Source organism: Triturus cristatus, chromosome 5_2, assembly GCF_964204655.1.
Source record: "Triturus cristatus chromosome 5_2, aTriCri1.1, whole genome shotgun sequence".
Taxonomy (NCBI): domain Eukaryota; kingdom Metazoa; phylum Chordata; class Amphibia; order Caudata; family Salamandridae; genus Triturus; species Triturus cristatus.
This window is the reverse complement of record NC_140588.1, coordinates 775,146,197-775,170,982: the sequence shown is the minus strand read 5'-3', so window position 1 is coordinate 775,170,982 and position 24,786 is coordinate 775,146,197. Positions and strand designations below refer to the sequence as shown.

The window sequence follows — 24,786 nt, the reverse complement described above, 5'->3', positions numbered from 1 at the left end:
AAACAGAGGATCATCAGCCGTTGGATCATATATATTAAGTAAAAACATAACTGAATCATGAATTTTAATTTTAGCTATGACATTTCTACCTTCTGAATCTGATGATTTACTTAAAATTTGACAATGTAGTCTTTTTGCAAAAAGAATAGCAACACCCTTTTTCCTACCCTTTGCAGGAGAAGCGATAAGAGTAGTAACCCACTTTTTTCATATAATCTAAGACTTTGTCATCAATATACGTTTCCTGTATGAAGCAAATATTTACTTTACAACATCATAAACATTCTAAAAAAAAAAATAATTTTACAGGATGTCTTAAACCCTTAACATTTAAATAAAATATTTTAACATTATGAACATTAACCATAGTAAGTTAGAGAAGACGAGAAAAAAATAAGAAGAGGAGAAAAAGTTGAAGAAGAATATGACAAATAGTAGCTCTAGAATAGGGTATAGGGAAAGAGAAAAAGAAAAGAAAAGACAAACTAACATAGAAAAGACGACAACAAATAAACATTAATAACAGATGTGAAACGCACACACGCTTTACAAGCATGACCAAACCGTTGGAGCCCAGTGTGGAATATACAGTAATATTAGTCAGAAATACCTATTAAAGCAATGCTCAAGAAAGCAGGATTATGCTTATCCATAGAGTGCTGTGAATGTTGGTCCAGGAATAATTTTAAATCTTCCGGACGTTGGAAGGACCTAGAAAAATATAGAAATACATATTAAAGCAATGTTCAAGTAGCAGAATCATGCGTATCCATAGAGTGCTATGAATGTTGGTCCAGAAATAATTCTAAATCTTCCGGACGTTGAAAGGACTTAGAAAAATGTTCTTTCCAAATTCTCATTGTTGAAGGATCCAAACAACCATATTTAAATCCAAGGCTTCTCAACTGAGGACGAAGGTCAGTAAATTCCTTACGAGTCTTAACAGTGTCTTTGGCGAAGTCTTGGTGAATAAAAACTTTATTACCATTGACCATTAAGGAAGGAATTTCCAGTGCTGCTGTCCGTATCAAGACCAAATGATGATGACGTAAAACCTTAAAAATCATTTGTCTTGGCTTAGTGTGGTGAGGATTACGATGAGATGGAATCCTATGTGCTTTATCGATTTCAAATTTCTCTGGAAATTTGATGTTTAAAAGACCAGGTATCAAATTCTCCAAGTATAGTCTGCAATTAGAAGCTTCAACATCCTCTGGCAAATTAAAAATACACAAATTGTATTGCCTATTACTATTTTCCATATCCAGAAGGTGAGCAGACATAGGAGAGATTGTTGCAACAAGTGATGTAAAAGCACCAATTTTTACTTTGTTGTCTTGTATTTTAATTGAATTATCTGAATCTTTCATTGACATACTAGCCATTCCTTCGCGCAGGCTTTTACTCTGACGCTATGGTATCAGTGTTAGCATGAAGCGCTTGAAGTTCTTCAAGAATTAAATTTAAGGAAGGTTCACTGGATTCCACCACTTTAGATTTTATTGGAGGAGGAGAAATGTGTTGCTTCCTCTTATTATAAGGAGTTTGCGCATTTTTATTCTCCATTTTCATTTTGTAAAAGTCAAGGCTGTAGATAGATGTAAAGTGAAGCAAAAGGAGATTATTGCAGAAAAACAATGCTTCAATGGAAAGGCTGGTGCAGCAGCTAAAACAGACTGTGGGAGTGGTGAGGCCAAAACCAGGCCCTTTCCTGATTATTTACTCCGCCCCCCTGACAGGAAATCTGGGCTGTACCTTGAAGCAGAGCACGAAGATGAAGCAGGATGGAGAAAATACCACCTCTGACATCTAGAAGACCAGGAAAAACAGCCACAGCAACAGGTAAGCCTTCAGAGTGCTGCTAAATTCATTTTGAGCAAGTTTCTGACTGAAAATGCGCAGAATATCGTCGAAAATGGGCTGTTCCAACATGGAACTCACCTGGAGGTGGCCTTCTTGAATCAGGCGCTTGCGCGTTTCCCCCATTGACATTTCTGATCGAGTCCTTTGGTATCGAAGTCATATCATATACTGACGATATGCAGTTACTGCTCACTTACGAGGGAGACTAGGACAGGGTAAAACAACTATTCCCCTCTGCATCAAAGCTCTACTGTGCTGGCTCAGAAAGAACCAGCTTCAATGCAGCCTGGACAAAACAGAGATTCTATTCTTTAAATCTGACCCCATTCCAGGGTGGACAGGAGCCTGGCCCGGTAGTAAATCCCCTCTGCCTCCCCCAACGGAGGTGGTAAGAAATCTAGGTATCCTGTTTGACACTCAACTCTCCTTTAAAGCCCAGATTGTGGTGGTAATTAAATAATGTATCAAGAGCCCAAGAATGCTCAGGAAATTCCTGAAATTTCTTTCATGCCATGCAGAAGTTACAGTGGTCAGGGCTCTGATTCTGTCAAGGTTGGACTATGTCAGTGTCCTGTAACTGGGAATACGAGACTATCTTCTAAAACGTCTCTAGGTTGTACAAAACATGGCAGTCCACCTCCTCTATAAACTACCTAAGCATTCCTCTGTTTCTCATTTCCGAGAGCAGCTTCATTGGTAACTGGCCTGTAAGCGTATTATGTTCAAAGCATTTACAATGACTCACCAAGCCCTTCAAAACCACGGACCCAGTTAACTGAATAAGGATCAGTGAGTACAGACCTGGTAGATCACTACATTCGAGTAATGTCCGCTTGTTAACAGTCCCAGTTTTAGGAAAAACAGAGAGGGGGCTGGCTGCAAAAACTTGGAACTAGATGCCTGGTCATCTGAGATTTATCACACCAAATATTTAGCTGGAAGGCCTGTACAAGATGGCAAAGGATAACCAGGTGGCCAAAGAGATTCCCTAAAGCGAGGAGTAAATTTACCATATAGGAGAATTTCGGACTTTTCCTCGTTGCATTTCAGTTGAGCGGCAGAGAGCCAATGGAAAGCGTCTGTCAGACACTCCTGCATCCTTGCGGTGGAAAATTCCGATTTGCCCCAGGTGAACAAAAGCTGGGTGTCATCGGCGTAAGCAACGATCTTGGCACCTCGTTCCTCCGCCAATTGGACCAATGGAGTAACATATATGTTGAACAGCAGGGGGCTCAAAGAAGATCTCTGCGGGACTCCCATGGTCACCAATTGTGGAGGAGACGAGAAAGGCGGGACCCAGACCTGTTGCCAACGTCCCGCAAGAAAGGATTCCAGCCACTTCCAGGCTTGTCCAGTGATGCCAATGTCCGCTAGCCGAGCCAGGAGCAGTGCATGGGGAACAGTGTCGAACACAACCGAAAAATCCAGCATTATAAGGGCTGCACTTCCGCCCGAGTCCAAACAGTCTCGAATAGCTTCCGAGACCTCGAGCAGGGCGGGCTCAGTGCTGTAGGCGGCTCTAAATCCTGATTGTGCTGGATGCAGTAAAATAAACCCCTCAACAAAGTCGGTAAGCTGTTTGTTGACTGCCTTTTCCCAAATTTTCGCCAGGCAGGGGAGCAGAGAAATGGGGCGATAGTTCCCTGGATTCCCCGAGTCGAGCGATGGCTTTTTTAGCAGCGGAAGGATTTTAGCCTGTTTCCATTCTGAAGGGACAACGGCCTCTTTGAGGGAGAGGTTGATGAGTGTGTTAACCTCATAATTAACCACTTCGGCAATAGAGGCCAGAAGTCTGGCCGTACACGGGTCAGAAGGAGACCCAGATTTCATAGATTTCAAAATTTTAAGGGACTCCGACGGATCAACAGAGGCAAAGGCTGACAACGTGGAGACCAGAGTTGGAGCCACATCCAAATGAAGGCTCTGGCCAGCAAACGTCGCCTGGATGGCCCGGATCTCATCAATGAAGTAGTTAGACAGCTTTTCGCACCAGGCAGCTGAGACAGGGAGTTTAGTGATCATAGCCTTGGGGGCCATGAAACTCTGAACAATAGAAAATATCTCCCTGGAATTATTGCTGGCGGACTCAATCCGTTCAGCGTAATAAAAACTTTTGGCCTTTCTGATGGCCAGGTAGTAAACCTTCTGGGCTTCTCTAAGTGTCTTCTTAGCCCCTGGGCAGAAGTCGACGCGTCAGCCACGTTCAAGCTTTTTGCAATGCTGTTTAAGCATTTTCAAATCGGCTGAGAACCACGGTTTCGAAGGAGAATTCCTAGAGCAGCGACGACATGAGGGGGGAGAGAGACTATCCACTGCCCGCCCAATCCAATCTGTAAAGCAGGCCAAAGCCCCTTTCAAATCGGCAGGAAGAGGGGCCCTGGAAGTTTCTAAAATATACTTAAAAGCTGCCGGATCAATGTTGGCGGTAGCAGGGCTGGGATTGGCCTGATGGTCAGCGGCCCCTTCTCCCACTAACCACGTGAAACAGGATAAGGAATGATCTGACCAGGGGACTGGGAGAGGGTTCCCAATAAAAATAGGGAAGTTAGAACAAATGGGATCTAAGATATGACCACCGCAATGAGTAGGGAGACTAACCCATTGAGTGAGCTGGGTCAGATTCAAGGAGTCTAGAAGGGCCCGGGTGTTTCCCAATTCCGTCTGATCCAGATGGATATTAACATCTGCCAGAAAGAGATATTGTGAAAAGCGCAAGGCTCGAGGAACAATGACATCTTCAAGACCACTGAGGAAAGGCCCAGCAAAGCTGGGCGGCCTATGAACTAACGTCCCACCTAGCATAGAATGGGCAGAGAAAGCAATGGTAAAATCCAAGAATTCGCTCTGCCCCAATACAATGTTATTTACCTGAGTCACCTCCCAAACATCCCTATAAACAATAGCAACACCACCCCCCCTGCCGCAAAGGCGGTCAGCCCGGCAAATCCTAAAGCCCGCTGGAATAGCCATCTGGACAATAGAGTTAGCGGAATCGTTCATCCAGGTCTCTGTCGAGATGTTGATTCAGGATAAGATCGAAAATTTCCTGGTAATGTTTCACCAACGACCGACTGTTAATCAGCCCGGCTCTGATGGTAGGGCGGACTTTAGCTCTAAGAGGGAACGCATTCAAAAGTTCCAACCCTCCCGAAGCGGAGCCCAGGTGGAATTGGCACTCCGAACAAACTGATATCCGGGGGCAGCCCACATCCCAACTTGGATTTGCTATACATTTACTAGGTCTATATAGCAACAATCCCCCACGGCTGTAGACCTGCGGAGTCACCAAAGGCAGAAGGCCGTGGACTGCATGACTGGCACTGGCCGCTTTCGGGACGCTGACGGGCTTGCTTTAGGCGTGCATTTGGCGCCCGTTGCGCACGTCCTCTGCGCATCCATCCAGCGTGCTTCTAAATAGTCCTGTGTGCCAGAGAGCTAGACCGCCACTAAGCAAAAGATGGCGGATCTCGGCGGCACCACGGGAAAGCAGGAAGTGTACAACCACGTATCCCCAGCAAGCCCCAATCCAGTAGAGCAGCAATCTATTAAAACCTAAAAATCATGAGTTAATTCTTATTTGTTTTTAAAGTACAAGTATGTGGAAGGATAAAAGCATGTGCAAATATGCAAAGGAGTGCAACAAGTGCGTAGCAGCAAGAACGGAACCTCTAGAGGTGTACAGGTGGCTCTAGCGCTGGTTCCAATGCACGTTTCGGTGAAAGGTAATCAGCCGACAGCCCACCTTCTTCAGGGTACAAACTGATGACTCAAAGAAGTCAAAACAGACCGGGAGGGAGGAGAATTGGATGGTAGATAAACAATTGTACTCTTTACTTTCCTCAGAACACCTCTTCAGCAGATACGGCCGGTAAAGGTAAGAGCGGTGGGGAGAGGCAAGGGAGTTGACATACGAGGGGATAGGGAAAATAAATTAAATAAATAAAACTACTTACCTTGTGCTGGCCGCATCGCCGAGTCGGCAATGCGGCGAGCACAAGGTAGGTGGTTTTATTTATTTATTTATTTTCCTTATCCCGTCGTATGTTGACCTCCGCCCCACCGCTCTTACCTTTACCAGCTGCACCTGCTCTTCACTGCACTTTTTGACCTGTTAAATATTAAGAAGGACTGCTCTGCTGCCAGAAGGACTGCCCTGCTTCTGGAAGGATTGTCTTGCTGCTTGAAGGACTGCCTTGCTGCTTGAAGGAGAGCTAGGCCATTTCTTTGAAGTCAGGACTAACAGACGTGACTCCAAGAGCTTGTTGGCTGTCCTCCTGTGTGAGCTACAGGGACATTACAAGCTCCTGAGACCTTGAACCTAGCTGTTGGCCTTTGATAACGTGAGTCCACATCCCCCAAGTGGTGCCCCCCCCCAGACCCTGAACTCTTAGTAATGGTGTTGGTGTCACTTCTCCAAAAACTGGGACTTAGAAACAAAAACTTCCTGGAGAATCAACAGTAGACCGGGACCTACCTGTCATCCAATGCGCTAAAGGTACATCGCCGGTCGACCTGATTTTGCGGTATCTTCTGCTATGTTCTTCTCTGCAACAGCAAATCCTGTTCAGCTGGACCTCTCCGGGACGGTATGCGGCCACGTGGAGCACATTTGGGCTACAGCCTGCAACCTTGTCCAGCGGCTCCCCAATGATGACGTCTCCTCCTTGGACATCGCCTTCTGGCTTGCACTGCTGAGCTCTACCTTCTTAGGAACTTTTCTTCAGAAATTCTTCTAAATTCTAAGGTAAATCAATAAACCGGGCCTAATCCACCCTTTGCATCTGACCCACGCTCCATCGAGGTCTGCCTTAACCTTTAACCGAGCATTGTGCAACCCTGCAGTTGGCGCTTTGAACATTTTAGGCACTGGATTTCACTAAAATCTTTAAAAATTCATAACTCTGTTTCTACTGATTGGATACTTTACACATTGCCTCTAAGTTAAGCCTGACTGCTTTTCTGTCAAGCTTCCAGAAAGTTAAGCACAGGTTAATTTAGTGACTTTTTGTAGTTCACCCTAACAAGGATTGTGGTTGTTGCCTAAGTGGGGTTTTCCCCTCTTTTTCGACCTTGGAACAAAATTTAACCTGATACCCTTGAAAGCTCTCTAGGCCTAAATCCCCCATAACATAATAATGACCCCAACATATTTGCAGTTGCCTTCGAAGAGTGGATTCTCAACTCAATTGACCAGGTCTTACCTGAAAAATCCATCACAAACCGAGGAGCTAGACGCTCTGAGCCCTGGTTTACTGAACAGCTTAGACTCCTAAAAGAAAACTGTCGCCGTTCAGAAAGGAAGTTGAGGCCTTGCTATGATATGAAGGACAGATCGGTGTATAAACAATCATAGCTAAACTATAAAAAACAAATCCAGGAGGAGAAGAACCGCTATTTCTCTATAGCCATAACAGCAGCCAAGAATTTGTCTAGAGAATTATTTGCTACAGTAAAAAAGTTAGTCAAACCACCTGAAATAGTCAACACTCCAGTAAGACAGACTTTCTGTAACTCCTTGGCTACTTTCTTTCAGGATAAAGTTAAACTAGTTTACAGTGGCTTCTCTACACCCCTGTCTCAACGTGCAACCATTCCACAAGGTACGTTGGTCACTCCTAACATAAAAGAGATGGCCATATCAACAACCCCAAAATCTATGGAGCCTCCAGAACTATCACATTTTCCATTCCTAACATCTGATCAGGTCATCAAACTACTTCTATCTACCAAATCAGGCCCCCCACTAGACCCTTGTCCCCCCAAGATTTTCCATCTTCTATCAGGAACAATTGCTTCTCATCTCTACCCCATTTTCAATCAAACGTTCTCCTCAGGCATCTTTCATACTAAATGGAAACTTGCATCAGTCCTTCCCCTTTTAAAGAAAGCTAACCTTGATGGAGCTGATCCTAATAACTATCGTCCAATTTCAAGACTGACCCTACCTGCTAAGATGGTCGAGAGGGCTATGAACGCAGCACTATCTGAATATATTGAGACAAATGCTTTCCTGGATGCCACCCAGTTCGGCTTCAGGAAACACCACAGTACTTAACTGACATTAATCTCAGCATCAGAACAGATCAGGCTGACGGTTGACACAGGGGATAACACAGCACTGGTGCTGCTTGACCTTTCTGCTGCATTTGATACTGCCAGTCATACAAAACTATTGGATTGCCTAGAGAGGATAGGCATGAAAGGAAAAGCCCTCACCTTACTTAGATCCTTTTTGTCTGACTGAGAGCAATTTGTAGCGCTTTCTGAATTCAAGTCACACAACTTCACACTACCTTGTGGGGTCCCTCAGGGCTCATCATTAAGCCCTACCCTTTTTAATGTCTATGTTGCCCTATTGGCCCAGCTGATTAGATCTTTGGGCTTCTCAGCGATATCCTATGCTGACGATACCCAAATTGTGGTGTCAGTGACAGGTTCGCCATCGGACACGGCTTCTCAGTTGTATACCTGCCACTTTCAAGTTGGAGACTGGATGGCAACCAACTGTTTGAAGTGAAACTCCAACAAAACTGAGTTTCTACTCTTTGGCAGTAACATCACCTTTTGGTCCCCAGCACTCTGGACATCGGAACTGGACCCTCTGCTCACCCCTTCAAATAAAGTTAAAAACCTAGGTGTCTCCTTTGATTCAAAGCTCACGTTTGAAGGTCATGTGAATCAGATTACCTCAGCATCCTTCTATACATTAAAATTACTGAGAAAGATTCTTCCTTTTATTCCTGTTGATTTACGCAAGCTGGTGATCACTGCTTCGGTTCTATCTAGAGCTGATTATTGCAGCGGTCTTTTTATCACACTCAGGTCTAAATGCCTGACTAAATTACAGATTGTGCAAAATGCTGCTGCTCGTCTTTTAATGAACATTCCTAAGCATAAATCGGCCACTACCGCCCTAAGAGAATTACACTGGTTACCAGTGAAGCGACGCATTGAGTTTAAAGCCCTTTGCATAGCATTAAAGCAACTTATGACATATGACCAGTCTTTTTCAAGAAAATCTTCGCCTATATGTTCCCGAGCGTCATTTACGCTCAGTTCAATCCCATAATCTGGTGACCCCTAGGTTCAAGAAAAGTGCTTGGGGCGGTAGACGTTTTTTGGTCGGTACGACCAAACTCTGGAACTCCCTTCCCCAAAGGTTAAAAGACGAAACCCACCTGCTGACCTTCAGGAAGGTGCTAAAGACATGGCTGCTGTTTAACCTTTGACTCTGAGTTAAGATCTTATGTCATAAGTTTACTTGATGAGCTAGCGCCTTGACACCTTCGGGTAATTGTATTGCACTTAATAAATTTATTTTTAATTTTGTTTCCTTTAACCAGTAACCCAATTTATTATTCATAGAAATCTGTGACCATTACAGATTTTCAGTACTACTTGTGAAATTCTAAGGTTGTCAGAAATTTGCTTCAAAGGTAGGAGTAACAATATTGGTGCAAATTTGCAACTTTTGCAAACATCCGGGTGAATAAATCTAGGATCAGGAATCGTGGGGTTCTGTATAAATTCACACTTTAAATTCTTCCAATATGGTGAAATTTTACTTGGAAGAAAATCTGTGGATAGGGTGTGTGGTTGTTGGGATATTTTTTATCAAGCTGAGAATCAGCCATTTACTCATACACAGGACAGGAGTAAATCTGTCTTCAGTGTGAAAAGGGGAACAGCACCTGCAAAATTGGTGGAGGTGCAGGGACAGATGTTTAATTATAGTCAAAAACAGCTTCCCCATGGAAAAATAAAAAGTAAGATGTTGAACAGTGAAATGCATCAATGCATTGTCGTTAGGAATGCTGAAATATAAACATGCTACAGATGTGGATGTGCAAATATTTACACATGTGAGTATTTGTTGAACTATGATATGGTTGAATGTTTTCAGAGCAACACTGAGTACTCTTTGTGAATTCACAGAAAGTGAGAAATTTGCTCCTCTTGCAGGTGTAAACCGATGGAGCACATTTCTGACCTTGATAGCACTCCATTTGTGAATAGAGCTCATCATCATGACAGAGACTCTCAAAGACCATCCACCAGATGCTACATATGTCCCTGTCTGATGTATCTATTTCAAGGCAGGTTGTAGGATGTGCCAAAATTAGGCAACTGCCCGCAGTACTTTAAACTGGGGTTCGCACACTGGTGTTGAATAACCTTGGGCGTAGTACTATGCTACACTCACGGAGCATGTGTAGTTTGCACTACTACGCAAAATGCACGTACCACAGTGTAAAAACTGTGCTAAAACACACAGTGTAGCAGCAAAATCAACAACACCCACAAATACTTTGATAAAGCAATTTTACATGCTTAAAAGCATATAACCAATTCACAAAAGTGAACTGTGAATGAAAATATTAGGCAATGAGAGAGGTGATGATTTTGGGGTCCCCCCTAATCTAGGGGGAGGACCAAGCAGATGCCTTGAACACAAAGAGCATATCATGCTGGTGAACGATTCAGTGGTGGTCCCTTCCTCCTAGGACCACCCCAAGCACAGTTATGGGCAAAAATACAATCCCAACCAAAGGCCCTTCAAAGCATTATGGGACGAGATTAGCACTGGGCAGTGAATATTATAGTGTCGAATATCAAAATAATTCTACAAAGAGCTGCAGTTCAAATAGTCGTTACTAGATGTCCCTCACGAGTCAAATGCAAAAGCATTGAAATTATTATTACATCAAGCTGCAGCTCCACTAGTCGTTACTAAGATGTCCCTCATGAGTCAAATGCAAAAGCATTAAAGCTTTTGCATTTGACTCGTGAGGGACCACCACCAAATCGTTCAAGAAGATGTGCTTTTTGTTTTCAAGGCTTCTGCTTGGTTCTCTCCCTAAGTTAGGGAGGATCCCAAAATCATCACCTCTCTCACTGCTTGCTTATTTACTATTTTCACTTTTGTGAAATGACTATATGCATTTTAGCACATAAAGACAGAGATACTTATTTTATCATAACTTGCACTGTGCAAGATGCTGTTTGCAATTATTGCTCAGAGCGGACAAGCACACAGTGTTAACAGCTATGCACTACGCAACTCTGTATAGCTCAGTGTAGTTTAAAGTGTACTTCGCATAGGTATGTGTAGTGCTACTATGCAAACTACGCCCAGGGTTAGTCTTGAATACATCAAACACAGTTCAATGAGGGTGCAGGTGGTAGCAAAATTTAACTTAGCTTAGGGTGGCAATAATACTCCATGTTCATGTAAACATCCCTTGTGCCTATTTATGTCAGAGTACAAATTACGGGGCATATTAACAAGCGGCAGCGATAATTATCGCTGGCCGCTCTTAGCGAGATAAATGTTATCACTGGCTATCGCAGGAAATTATCGCCATGCTAGCGTTGTATTAACAACGCATAGCGCAATGGCGATAATTTCCCAGCGATAGCGATGTTTTCCATGGAACATCGCTGGTTTTCTAGCGATCTTCCATGGAAAACAGCGATAACCTTGCTGATACGACCCTGTGGTCGTATCAGCATAATCCACCCCCAATGGTAAGTATAGCTAAGTCTCCATTTTAGCGGACGTAAGTTTTTGGAGAAAACTGCTGTTTTCTCCACAAACTAACGTCTGCTAAAATGCGTGGACAGCCTTGTAAATATCGTGATGTGTACATCAGCGATATTTACAAGGTTGTCCTGCCCAGTGACGCCCACTTTGCATCTCATTAGAGATGCAAAGGGAGGCGTCGGGTAAAAGGGTGCTAACATGCGCTAATGCATGTTATCACACTCTCGTAAATAGGGCGATATTTTTATCTCCGCTTTTTTGGCTTTAAAAGCCAAAAAAGCGGAGATATGGCCCTTGTAAATATGCCCCTACAAATTAAGAATTCACCACTAGAAAAAACAATTGTACAGCACAAAAGTAAAGCTTACCTGGACATCCGAATCAAAAGAAAATAGCTTTTGTCTGCCTTCGCTTCTGCATAGTTTATTCATCTGTTCAGTTTCTCTCCCATACTGGAAAATAAATTTAGAATTATGGTTCTAGGCAGCACAGCTCTATCTGAGAAATGAGAGATGCATTTGCTTTAGATAATATAACATGCAGCGTGCCTCAGGTAGCATTCTTTGAACTTGTCCTTTTAATGTATATTAAGAACTTTTCTTTATTATATATTCTGCCATTAAAAGAATACCTAATTGTAACAGAATATTTGTGACCCAGCATTGTTGACTCTCTGTAAGCCACTAGATGCACTTCAAGGGACTCCACCTCATCCACTCAGCATACTATCATTAAGAGGCCTATTACTTAACATATACATTTCCCTGCTATAATTCATTGAAGATTCATGGTCATGATGCTAAAAAACAAGTGCTAGTGATCCCTTGTGAATATTTAACAAATAAATTTTCCCCGATATAATCCATAGAGGATTTGTGGATATGATGGCAAAAAAATTGATTGTGATGCCTTGTGTACATGAGGAAATAGTTAAAAGGAGATGGTGGGGTAACAATGATTCTAGTCTTATGTAAGCAAGAAGGCTTTTCTTCATCAGTAGCCACTGCCACCAGATCACAAATGTACAAATAAATATAATAAGCTTTACAAATTTCACAGATAAGGAAGACTGAATGGGGTGTTGACCCAGGTGTCTTGAAAAAGGTCCAGGATGGCAGGTGTTTTAAAGTTGTGTTTAGTTTTATTCCTTTCAGCAAAATGTGGGGTTTATCTCAACTTACATACTTCAGTTTTGTTTTCAATACAGAGATGTCTAACGTTTTTCAAGCAGAGCTGTTTATGTATTTGCAATGTGTGCACAGGAGAAATTAATTCCTTCTTGATATCACAACAATATAGACATCTTGATTACAGTGATGTGTTGGAACTTCACGTGAATACTTTGAACTGGTCGGTAGTTTTAAAATGCACATAAAAATAGCTTAAGCACACATGATTATGCAGTGATTGTAAGGCAGACAAAAAGGCATGGAGTCAAAGGGTCTTACATATTGAAAGTTAAAGTAGTATTCTGCATAGTGAAAGTGTTTGTTCCTCTCACCTTTGGACAAGGAACGTCAGTGTTAGTTGTTAAAACTTAGATGTCTAGGGTCTGACTTTACATTATCCAGTATACACAAGTCAGATTGATATAAGCTTTATATAGCATGGCAGCCTCTCAGCTTACCCAGATCTTAATGCTGCTCAAGGTTTTCCAAGAAAAGCTATCACTCTGGCTTCACATATCTGATCTCTCATATTACACCTATATAGATTGCTGAGTTCACAGAGCTCTCCATCCCATGGGGTACAAAAAATATACAGGCCTAGGCTTTAGAAAGTGGACTTATCCAGCATTGCTCTGTTAAACTACCTCAAGTTTCAAACAGCAAAAATACAGAAACACACACACACCCCTGTTCAGACATCAAACAACCCTATCCTACAGCTTACAGAGATCTTACAGGATAAGGCATGCTTATCAGGAACTATTTATTAGGTAACATCCAGCAGGATAATGCTTCGGACAGCAGAGTCGCTCATATCATACTTATCGCAGAAACTCAAGCAGCAATCATTTACAGAGACCTTATAGGCACAGGACAGAGATCTGTTACAAGGTTTACAAGAGTAGATATAGCTCCATACGTCAGTTAGTAGAGCACTCATGTATTTTACACAGATCTCTTAGGCTTTGAACTGCACACCTATCTCTCACTATACCGAGATCGAGCAGGCTAATCACGAATGCACAAGAGAAATCCATAAGGCTAGACAGTTCGCGCAGGTACAGACATAATTGGCAAATCAATCCTTAGATCCCACAGATGTTACATGTGCAGGCCTATAACAACAACGCTATCACTCAGGATACACAGACCTTAAAAGCTAAGGCTATTGACAGCAAAGCTTCCCATAACCTTCAGGTCATGGAGCTATTACAGGCTCGCGCATCTCACAGAGACGTTACTCCCAACCTGATTTTCCTTCAAGATTACCCCAGATTTTTCATCTTTTTTTGGACCCTATTTGTGTTGACTCTACGACTCTGTGCACTTTGCCACTGCAAAACAGTAGAAAAATGCCTCTATTTCTCCTCTAAACATAAGCTGTACATTGGAACTCTGTATTTGGCCTACCTCACTTCACAGTAAGTCAAATGTAATAGTGCCTTACTGCACCTACAGCATAAAAACCAGTGGTGACTCCTCCATGGGGGTGTGGGGGCATCGCCCCACTGCTTTTTCACAGTGCGAGAAGGCAGAAACATAAAGTGGTAAAACTACCATTTTATGTTTCTGCTTCTCGCACTGCGAGAAAGCAGAAGTGCCTGGTTGTGGGCGCGCGGGCGGGTGGGCGGTCCTGCTCGCGGGCAGGGGGGGAGTGGCTTGCCCACTGTGGTGGGTACTGACTGTTTGGTCGGCCCACCCAGTCATGCGCACTCCCCCTTTTTCTCTATGTGGGTTGCTGCATGCAGCCTACATAGAGAAAATGGCCCGCCTGGGGAGCTCTCCGCTGTGCCTCACCAATCACAATGCTGCCATTGCAGCATTGTGATTGGGGGAGAGGAGGGAGGCTGCCTGTGGGTGGCTTTCCTGTTGAGAATGGAAAACGCGCCAGTCATGCCGGCCGCGACTGCAGCCTTGGTATCTGTTATCCCAGAATTCTGCAGCAGCAGCGATGGCCTTCTGAGAAAAAAGGTGGGGTCCCTGAAATTATTTTTCTATTTATTTATGTATGTGTTTATGCATTTATTCCTTCACATGTTAAGTAATATATTTATCAGTGTTCTCAGATACATTTTCGGTTTAAGTCCATCGCCCTTCTTGCCCTGTCCTTTCTGTAGCAAAGCAGCCTTCCGTGCATCTGGTTTGATAAGCATGTTACCACGTGCAGCCATTAGCTCGGGATTTAACTAGCAGTCCAGCCTGTTTATCGCCAGCAGCCTGCTGGATACCTCTATGAACTGGGCTCTGGGGATCCCTTGCAGTGCGTTGTCCTAGAGTCAGAAGAAAGAGATGGGAAGCCTCTTTACCAAAGGCTCGAGATGCTTCTAGGATAATTCATTGACGCCTCCGGAAATGCTATTTTACTGTACTCTGACCTACTGCATGTTGCTTTGCGTTCATTACAAGAGTCCCAGATCACATGAAGATGTGCAAGAACAACTTGCAGCAGCTTGTGGCATTCACTAAACGCAGGAAGCAGCGCGCTCGTGATTCCTGATGCTTTATCGTGGTTTGATTGTCAAAGTCAGAAGGAGCGGCACACTTACAGACAAGGCGCTTTAAGAATTAACGTGAACCTTTGAGACGACCGCCGACATTTGGTTACTTTTTTGCAGTGTTACGATCTGTGTGACCATAGTAGGTTAAAGCAACATACTGTCCTGCCCCGCCACTTTGTCAGAGGATGGGCCGCTACTGATAAAAACCTAAATATAACATGTGGGCAGCAGAGTGCATTTACACCACATACATATATGACGCAAATCTATGTCTGCTAGAAGCACCACTGTGCTCTGACTGGGCTACAGTTTAAAAGTACTGCAGTGATACTTGGTAGGGAAAAAAGCCTGTTCTATGTTGGAAATGCCTATTTTCATATATTCATAAGTCAACCCTAAAAGGGTGCCAATATATAAAAATAGAGCACACTACATATTGAGGTTAGTGTGCCTTTACAGTGAAACAAAACCCAAAAGCTATTTCACTTTGTGGGTCTGGCCTGACCTTTCCCTAACATGTGTATGTGGAATTAAAATCTTTATTTTCCACCTCCGCTTAGAAAATGGCTAGAAAAATGCTTCAGAGCTATTCCCTGTTTATTTTTTAAATGTGACTTAGTGGTAAATCTGATTTTTGATGACCTATGCAGAAAAGTAGATTTGTATAAAATGTACTTTAGGCTGCCTGGGATAGAACTGGCTTAAACACAGTTCTGCCAATTATCACACCCCCAGAACTGGAATACACATCCTCGGTTGGGGGACTTAATGTCCCTGCCTCAGAGGACAATGTCTTGCCTCAGCCCAGGAAAGGACAATGGGTGTTAACTGGTGACAACTTGTTTGCAGAAGAAAGGGTAGCTTTATTCTACTGTTTTGGACTTGGTGATGCTAAGGAGGGCTTCATGTGTTCTCGAGGTACATACGCAACATCACTTTAGGAAGAGCAAGAAAAGCCCCCACTAAGGCAGATGTAGACTCAGCCTGCACCCACCCTTGAGGGGCCTTCCGGGACCCCCCAAAAATGGGGACTTTTTGTACAGAAATACACAGCATCTTTTCAGACACCAGTTTTTTATTTACATGCTGTGCTCTCTTCAGGGCTTGTTGTTTTTAACAGTTGGGCGAACAGCCTCGTTCTGTGCTGAGAACGCCCAGGCTAGGTGGGCATGAATGCAAATGGAAAGCCACACACCCATTTCGAATGCAGGGGATTGAAGCTACGCTTTATAATCGAAACAGGGAATTAGGGATTTACTGAGACGCTAAACTTGCCAGGAATGTCACAGTCACTGGCACAGAGTTCTTTTTACCATTAAAAGGCAGTGCTTCTTGGGTTGCCCCCCAATTGTGCATTTCAATCGATTGTTCGTGGGCACAATACCTTCACAAGCTCAGGGTGCATGCTTCTTTCCAGGCTCTCCATGATGCTTTCTGACTTTCCTTGGCTGCTGGTTTCGTCATCTGCAGAATCATGGAAAGCAGATGTTACAAACTACTAGCCAAACTACGGTTGAGTGCAACTAATTTTTTAGTGCATTTGCTGTTAGAAGCAAATAACATTTCAAGAGGCAAGTTGTGTGTGTTGTAGGTGGTGGGAGCTTTTATTTCAGCAAGAAAGCAAGTACATAGATGAAATAAGACGTTAGAAGCTGCACAGTCTTATCATAAAAAACAATGACATGATATATGCATATACACTATAATAATAAAACCATATAACCCCTATTGTTCATTTATTTAAAAAAGTAAATTAACTTTAGTAATCTTAGGAAAGTTGCTGTTCATAATAAAGTATTCAAAGAAACAGATGATTTCAGGCGTGCTATTGGCATAACAGAAGCAAACGAGAGGAATTTGCAGTGAAACCCACTGTGGAAAAGGGGAAGATCAATAAGGGAGGGAAAAAAGTGAAGGAGTTGATAGCTTCAGGGCCGGACTGGAAACAAAATCAACCCTTGAATTCTTTTTAAAACCAGCCCCACACTTCCCAAAACGACGACTATAATGGGCCCACAGGGGGTTAGTTCTGTAGTACTAAGGTATGCCTTGTATTCCCATTTGCATAAAATGTACAACAAATGAACATGAAAGGGTGATCCGTCAATGGCCTTCGCTATAAACCGGCAACAACAATGTCATCTTGTCAGTAAAGCACATACATCAGAGAACACACTGATTCTCAATTGCACTCAGCATGCCATGTTGCTAATGAAGACTAACAAATGACTGATCAGTAACTAACCAAAAGCAATGAAAGCGCACACTTGACAGTGTCACTACCCACACATTGCCATGTCTTTGATGGACAGCCCGCTCAAGCAAGGGCAAACCACGAAAACTTACGAAAACAATGTTTAAACTAGGCTGACTAGACTCCACGTTCTGTACTGCTTCTTATGTTTACTTTTTTTAAAATATTGGTAACATGAGGTCTCCATTCAACTAAGCTCTCCTTAGCAAAACCTAAAAATGGTGGATTCACCATTCCTCTCAAATAATATAGGGGCAGATTTATGTCCCCTGGCGCATCCCTGCAAATCAGCAGGGATGCGCCAGGGAAGATGCGTCACGCAAGTTTCCCCATGCGCCACCGCAGATGCGCCGCATTTACAATGCGGTGCATCGTGGCGCAAGGACAAGCAGATGCATGACGCATCTGCCGGTGTAAGGTTGGCGCAGTGCTGAAGTTGTGTCGCAAGTGCGACGCAACTCCAGCACTGTTCCAACCTACCCTATTCCTAACATGATGCGTCACGCCTTACGCCTGCTTGAAGCAGGCGTAAGGATTTGACGCACCAGCGTCGGTAAAGTGACTGCGTGAAATCTTGTAGATTTCACTGCATCACTTTTCCGAGGCTTTTTCTGACGTAACGCCCACCCTGCATACATTAAACCTGACGCAGGTTTAATGTGGCGCAGGGCTTTACAACGTGACGCATCTCCCTAGATGCGTCACGTTGTAGATCTGGCACAGCATGGCGCTTGCTTTGCACCGCCGCTGCATCACAAAAGTGACGCAGCTGCGGCGCAAAAGTGGCGCACAGGGCTTGTAAATCTGCCCCATAGTTTTAGTTCTCATAGGTATTTTTTTATGCTGGGTGTTTGAATTTAGAGCAAGTGAGACAGATCACTTTGAGACCACAGGCAGTTGGGGAGGTAAGGCAACAGGTTTAAAGAGTACCCTTTTGCTTGTGCTAAATAGCTACAAAACACCCCCCAAAATTGCCCTTTTCCGGTATACAGAGGGCACTCCAACGCTCCATTTGCTGTGTTGCCTACAACACTGAAAATCACGGCATCATTTCTGACCACAGGCACAAATTAATGAATATGTTCTTAGTCAAAATGGCAGAACACAACTTGTTGACAAAGACACAAGTTTCAACTCACTGAGTTGGCTAAAAATTGCATGCTAATTTAAGGGTGATTTTTTCACCAGTTGCACACATTTGTCATTAGGACAGCGTGCTCGTTTTAATCGGATATTTTGAACACACGACAGCTAATGAGTGTTTTTTTTTTTTAAAGCGCAGTGCATGCAGTGCGTGTTAATGGACGTGTATTAATATTTCATTCTGGAGGGTTAACCTTGCGCCGCCTCCACTGTGTCCTTCTTCTCTTGCACCAGGCTGTCGGTATTGATCTGTATGATCTTTCTCAGCGTGGCCAGCCACTCCTCCATTTCCGCTTCCGTCTCTGCTGCCAGATAATGGCTGTACTTCTCTAACATCTTGAGCTCGAATCCATAGCGCCGCATCTTGGGACACTGCGTGGAGACAGAGAGAGAGGGCTCGTTGGTGCACACAGTTCACTCGAGCTATTCAGTGTTATAAATAACTTGCTTCTGCATGTGCCAGGGAATGATCGCTTGCCAGAAGTGCAGTCATTCCAAACAACAAAGTTCACTTTATAACTTACTCTTCAGCCATCGTAAGTGCAGTGAGTGCAGACTATAGAACGTACTAATTGACTGATTATCAAACTAGTCAGTTCATATAATTCTCAAAGAGGATATTGGATGTGATTATCTATGTATGAAAGGAGTAAAAACACGGAAATGTCGGTACAAACAGAGGTATCAGTACCCCGTACTTTATCACCATTGATCACATTGCCGAACTTCATGCGATAAGTTCATCATATTTCTTAATAGCTCAGAATTTCGCTTAATTCTAAAGAGATAACAAGAAGTTCTCACAATATTTTGCTCTGAATACATTTTGTATGCTGTGCATGGGATCCTGGAGCCCAATTCGCACACACAAAGTTGAATTTAGAGCATGGCATTCTGGGGGAGTGTCCAGCTAGAGTTCAAGATGACTGTGTTTTTTGAGAGATCATGAACGGTGCAAAGCTCGTCCTGCCACAGTGGCATAAGTGTGTTGCAGCTGTGTGAACTGGCAGGGGCTGAAATTCGGTCCCCTTTGCAGCGGACCACAGTTTCTGGCCGCATCATTTCAACTACCCTTGCCCAATACATCCCAAGCATGAAGAAAGCAAGATCAATGGTTGAGCTCACAGATGGGCGGCCTCATGGTGGCTGTCAAGGCAAGTCATGTTAGTCATCAAGCATTCAACAGGCCTATGCAGTGAGGCTTAAGCGGGGCATCAGAACTTCAGAGGGAACGTCACAGCGCCTTCGAAGATATGTGGGTACCTATCACCACTAACTTTAGATAAAGGAGCTGGCAAGTGGCCAGTAAGAAAGGAGTGCATACCCCAAAAATTGCAACTTTATAGTTATTCACAAAATTCGCCATCTTTTTCACACCAATTTTACATATCTATATTTCCTTTGAAAAAAAGGCTGCTGGAAGTAACAATATTTTGCGGGAAGTACACAAAAGCATGCTTATAGTCCATGGGATAAAGATTTTTCCATAATAAAACTGTGGGACCTGGCCCTTTTTGCAGGTTTTATCCCTGGACTTTTTGTCTTTTGCCTCCTATTTTTCTGACCCTGTTTTTGTTGGCGTTAGGACTCTGGCACTTTACCACTGCTACTCAGTGATAAAGCGCATTTGCTCTCTGTGTAAATTGTAAGAATGATTGGTTATCCATGATTGGCATATTCGATTTACTAGTAATTCCCTAGTAAAGTGCACTGTGTGTGCCCAGGGCCTCCAAATCAAATGCTACTATTGGGCCTGCAGCACTGGTTGTGCCACCCACATGAGTAGGCCTGTAAACATAACTCAGGCCTGCCATTGCAGAGTCTGCAAGTGCAGTTTTAAACTGCTGTGTCGACCCAGTAAGTGCAACCACTTTCCGCATCCAAACCTTCCATTTTATTACATGTAAGGCACCCCTGAGGTAGGCCCAAGGTACTCCCATGGGCAGGGCGCAGTGTATCTGAAAGGTAGGGCATGCAGTTGTGTATTTTGTATGCCCTGAAAGTGAAATAGTGCCAATTTCGTTTTTCACTATTGCAAGGACTAGCTCTCTCCAATAGTTTAGCATTGGAGCTACCTTGCAACCTTTTAACAGTGTAACTTTCAATTGGGAACAGCTAGAGATTTGAAGTTTGGGCTCCCCCAGCTCAGGATTTAAAAATACATCTTTCAGTGAAGACGATTTATAAATTGTGTGTTTGAAAATGGCACTTTTAGAAAGTAATAAATATCCAAAAAGGCGCGTGACTTACGCACCCATCAGTCGCACTGCATAGTGCAGGAGTTTTTCCTCAAAATAAGCTGCTGCTCATGTAGTACTCCAAATTTGATCCAAGTAGTAAACCAATATTCTTGTCAAAACCTTACTTCAGAGTTAATCCATAAATTTTCATTCACAACGAAGACAGCATGATTCCACAGTGGTTCCATCCGGTCTTTCAACAGCGACACATAGGGGTGAACCATTCATATAGAGCTGGCTCATGTAATTCCACCCCATGCAATTCGGGCCTGAAGGCCCTTCGTCAGGGGTAGCTGAAATTTTATTTTATTAATTTTTTAATTTTTAAAGATTTATAGAGTGTGAACCAGTCCCGTGAGGGTATCAGAGTGCTTTACAGACTTAGGAGGGCAGGATACCATTGGGATACAGAGGGGTAGATACATAATACCAGAAAAACAAGCAGTCTCAAATCCCGGATACATTTGAGATAAAAAACAGGTAGATTCATTATACAAGAAGATAAGCAGTCTCAACTCCCGGGTGGGATGCCCAGAAGGGAAAGCCATGAATAATGCTGTAATGGTGGGTGGAACAAGGTCGCTGAGGTGATTGTAATGCTATTGTCAGGCGAGGAATTTGCCCATTAGGAAAATGTTGGTCTCCTTTTTGAAGCGTGCCAAAGACGACAGTCTTCTGATGGTGGGCGGGAGAGAGTTCCATATTCTTGGAGCGGGCCCAGAAAAGGCACGATTGGAGGTTTTTTTCCCCGGAAGCGAGCTAGTTGGAGCAAAAGGTCTCTGGCAGACCAGGAGTTTCTGGCTCCTCCAGATATCACAAGTTTCTGGGCAGGGGAATTGGAGTACATAGCTTTGTGAGGAATGCAGGCCATCTTAAGTTGGATTCTGGCCTCGAGAGGAAGCCAGTTCAGAGCTTTAAGGTGGGGAGAGATGTGGTCGAATTTCTTTGAACCGGTTAGGAGTCTGGCGGCGGCGTTAAGGCAGGCTTTCAGTGGGGCCAGAGAGTTCTTGGGCAGACTTGCAAGAGTAGAGCATCCATATTCTAGCCTGGAGATGACTAGTGCCTGGATTGCCGTTTTTAGGTCGGGAGTGTCGAGGAAGGGTTTCAGGTTTCTTGGGTAACTCAGGTGATATCTGGCAGTTTTGGCCATCGAGTTGACCCAGATCTGTTGACTGGGTGTGAGTGTTTGATTGGTTCTGATGCTCCGTCCATCACCACCCCCTTTTGTACCGCTTTGTTCGCCATAAGTTGGCAGGGTATGCTCAGACGTGAGTCCCTTGCTCACTTTGCCACTGGATTCAAACAAGCCTGGCTGAAGACGGCTGAAATGCCAGAAACCGGTCCTAGGAAGCTTGTTTCCGGTCCAGGGAAGGCATGGCTTGGCAGTTCGGGCTGGACTGTTCCCATGAGGCACAGGGTTAGAACGATTTGCATATGGCCATGTCTGAACTGGGGTGGCAGAGTGGGCTAAAGAACGGTGATGGATCAAAGACAGATCTGTTGACCCGGTGTGAGTGTTTGATTGGTTCTGATGCTCCGTCCATCACCACCCCCTTTTGTACCGCTTTGTTCGCCATAAGTCGGCAGGGTATGCTCAGACGTGAGTCCCTTGCTCACTTTGCCACTGGATTCAAGCAAGCCTGGCTGAAGACGTCTGAAATGCCAGAAACCGGTCCTAGGAAGCTTGTTTCCAGTCCAGGGAAGGCATGGCTTGGCAGTTCGGGCTGGACTGTTCCCATGAGGCACAGGGTCAGACTGATTTGCATATGGCCATGTCTGAACTGGGGTGGCAGAGTGGGCTAAAGAACAGTGATGGATCAAACCCAGATCTGTTGACTGGGTGTGAGTGTTTGATTGGTTCTGAGGCTCCGTCCATCACCACCCCCTTTTGTACCGCTTTGTTCGCCATAAGTAGGCAGGATATGCTCAGACGTGAGTCCCTTGCTCACTTTGCCACTGGATTCAAGCAAGCCTGGCTGAAGACGGCTGAAATGCCAGAAACCGGTCCTAGGAAGCTTGTTTCCGGTCCAGGGAAGGCATGGCTTGGCAGTTCGGGCTGGACTGTTCCCATGAGGCACAGGGTCAGACTGATTTGCATATGGCCATATCTGAACTGGGGTGGCAGAGTGGGCTAAAGAACGGTGATGGATCAAACCCAGATCTGTTGACTGGGTGTGAGTGGTTGATTGGTTCTGATGCTCCGTCCATCACCACCCCCTTTTGTACCATCGAGTTGACATGGGCACACATGTTCAAACTGCCATCTAGAGTTATTCCAAGGGATTTAGCAGAGTCCACAATGGTAGGAGGGCAGTTTAGCACTGTGATAGCCTTGATCCATTCCTGGATGTCTGGATTGGTTTTGGGTGGGGAGATAAGAAGAAACTCCGTTTTTTTTCGTTAAGTTTGAGCTGGTTAGAGGTGAGCCAGTGAACAGTCAGCTTCAAGGCCTCATTCAGGGAGAGAATGTCCTTAGGAGAATAGATTTTAATGTTGAACTGTGTGACGTCGGCATACATGTGGTAGGATATTGGCGGTGCGTAGCACCTCTGTGAGCGGTTCAAGGTAAAGATTGAAGAGGGTAGGGGACAGGGTTGAGCCTTGGGGGACTCCCACCGTGATCGCAGAGGGAGCGGATAGGTTGCCGTTGATTAGGACTCTCTGTGAGCGATTCTGGAGGAAGGACCTAAACCATTCAAGAACGGTGCCATCGAAAGCCATCCTGAGTTTGAGGCGTTCAAGGAGTGTTTTGTGGTTAACCGTATTAAAAGCCGCCTTGGGGGACTCCCACCGTGATCGCAGAGGGAGCGGATAGGTTGCCGTTGATTAGGACTCTCTGTGAGCGATTCTGGAGGAAGGACCTAAACCATTCAAGAACGGTGCCATCGAAAGCCATCCTGAGTTTGAGGCATTCAAGGAGTGTTTTGTGGTTAACCGTATTAAAAGCCGAGGATAGGTCTAGGAGGATAAGGAGGCAGGTTTTGCCTTGGTCCAGGGCTTGGAGGGCATCATCCACGATGTGGAAGAGGGTGGTTTCAGTACTATGACCAGGTCTGAACCCGGATTGGAAGTCATCTAGTAAGTGGAAGTTGGTGATGTGTAGTCTCAGATGCAGTTGCACACATATCTCCAGAACTTTGGCTAGGAGTGGGATGTTGGATATAGGTCTATAGTTGTCAGGGGATGTAGGATCCAGCGTAGGTTTTTTTAAGATGGGGGCGACTTGGCCGGCTTTATGGGAGTCCGGTATCGATCTCTGTAGGAGGGAAGCGTTGATTATTGCAGTCCAGGAAGGGATGATAGCCTGAGAGGCAGTGGCTAGGCAGGGGAGAGGATCATTGAAGTGATTGTTCAGGTTTAAGGAGGATAGAATTTTCGAGACAGAATGTTTGTCATAGACTTTAAAGTTGGACCAGTGCGCTTGGTTTTTGGGTGAAGGCTGGGTGGGCAGTGCAGAGGGAGGAGGTAGAGCTAGCTGAGTTTGGGAGAAAGTGGCGGATTTAAGTTTGTTTCCTAGGGCAGAGATTTTGTCGCAGGAGAAGGAGGAAAATTCCACGCAAGATATTAGTGATTATAATTATAAGACTTCTAAACCAACTGCTCAATATAAACTGTCTGTGTCATATACATTTAAATAAGATTACAGTCCCCAGTGACTCGCCCTTCCACAATCCCACCTCACACCCTTGTAAACCCATAATTGTATAAACATAATAGTGACCCCCTATGCCTGCTGTACAAATTCCCCAACCTGGAAAAAATACTCCAGAAATCCAATGCGTTAATAAAAAAAAATGCCAAACTGATATAACCCACTGATGTAAAATGCCTCTTCCAATCCTTAGTGTATACAATACTCTGAAACCTCTACCATCATCCCCTGGGTTCCCTTTTCTCAACCCAATTCCTATTATTTGCCAACCCTTTCTTTATAGCATAAATTATGGACTTGTAAAACTACCTTAGAAGCCACAGCCAGCAGCCTAATCTCCTCCTACCCCTTTTTCAAAACTGCCATAAATGTGTGTTACCTCTTCTTTTCATGGTACTTTTAAACTCTCCCATGTGAGCACCA

General features: G+C 44.1%; 1 protein-coding gene across 3 annotated transcripts in view; it reads right to left on the bottom strand.

Annotated features, from left to right (window-relative positions):
* Window positions 1–24,786, bottom strand: part of DOCK11 (dedicator of cytokinesis 11) — a 1,169,031-nt gene that overhangs the window by 884,008 nt on the left and 260,237 nt on the right. For all 3 annotated transcript variants that reach the window (XM_085607886.1, XM_085607887.1, XM_085607888.1), the window contains 3 exons: window positions 18,666–18,843; window positions 16,459–16,538; window positions 11,776–11,859 (listed from right to left, as the gene is read on the bottom strand). In XM_085607886.1, the coding sequence (XP_085464012.1) occupies window positions 11,776–11,859; window positions 16,459–16,538; window positions 18,666–18,843 (342 nt within the window). The remainder of the gene's footprint in view (window positions 1–11,775; window positions 11,860–16,458; window positions 16,539–18,665; window positions 18,844–24,786) is intronic.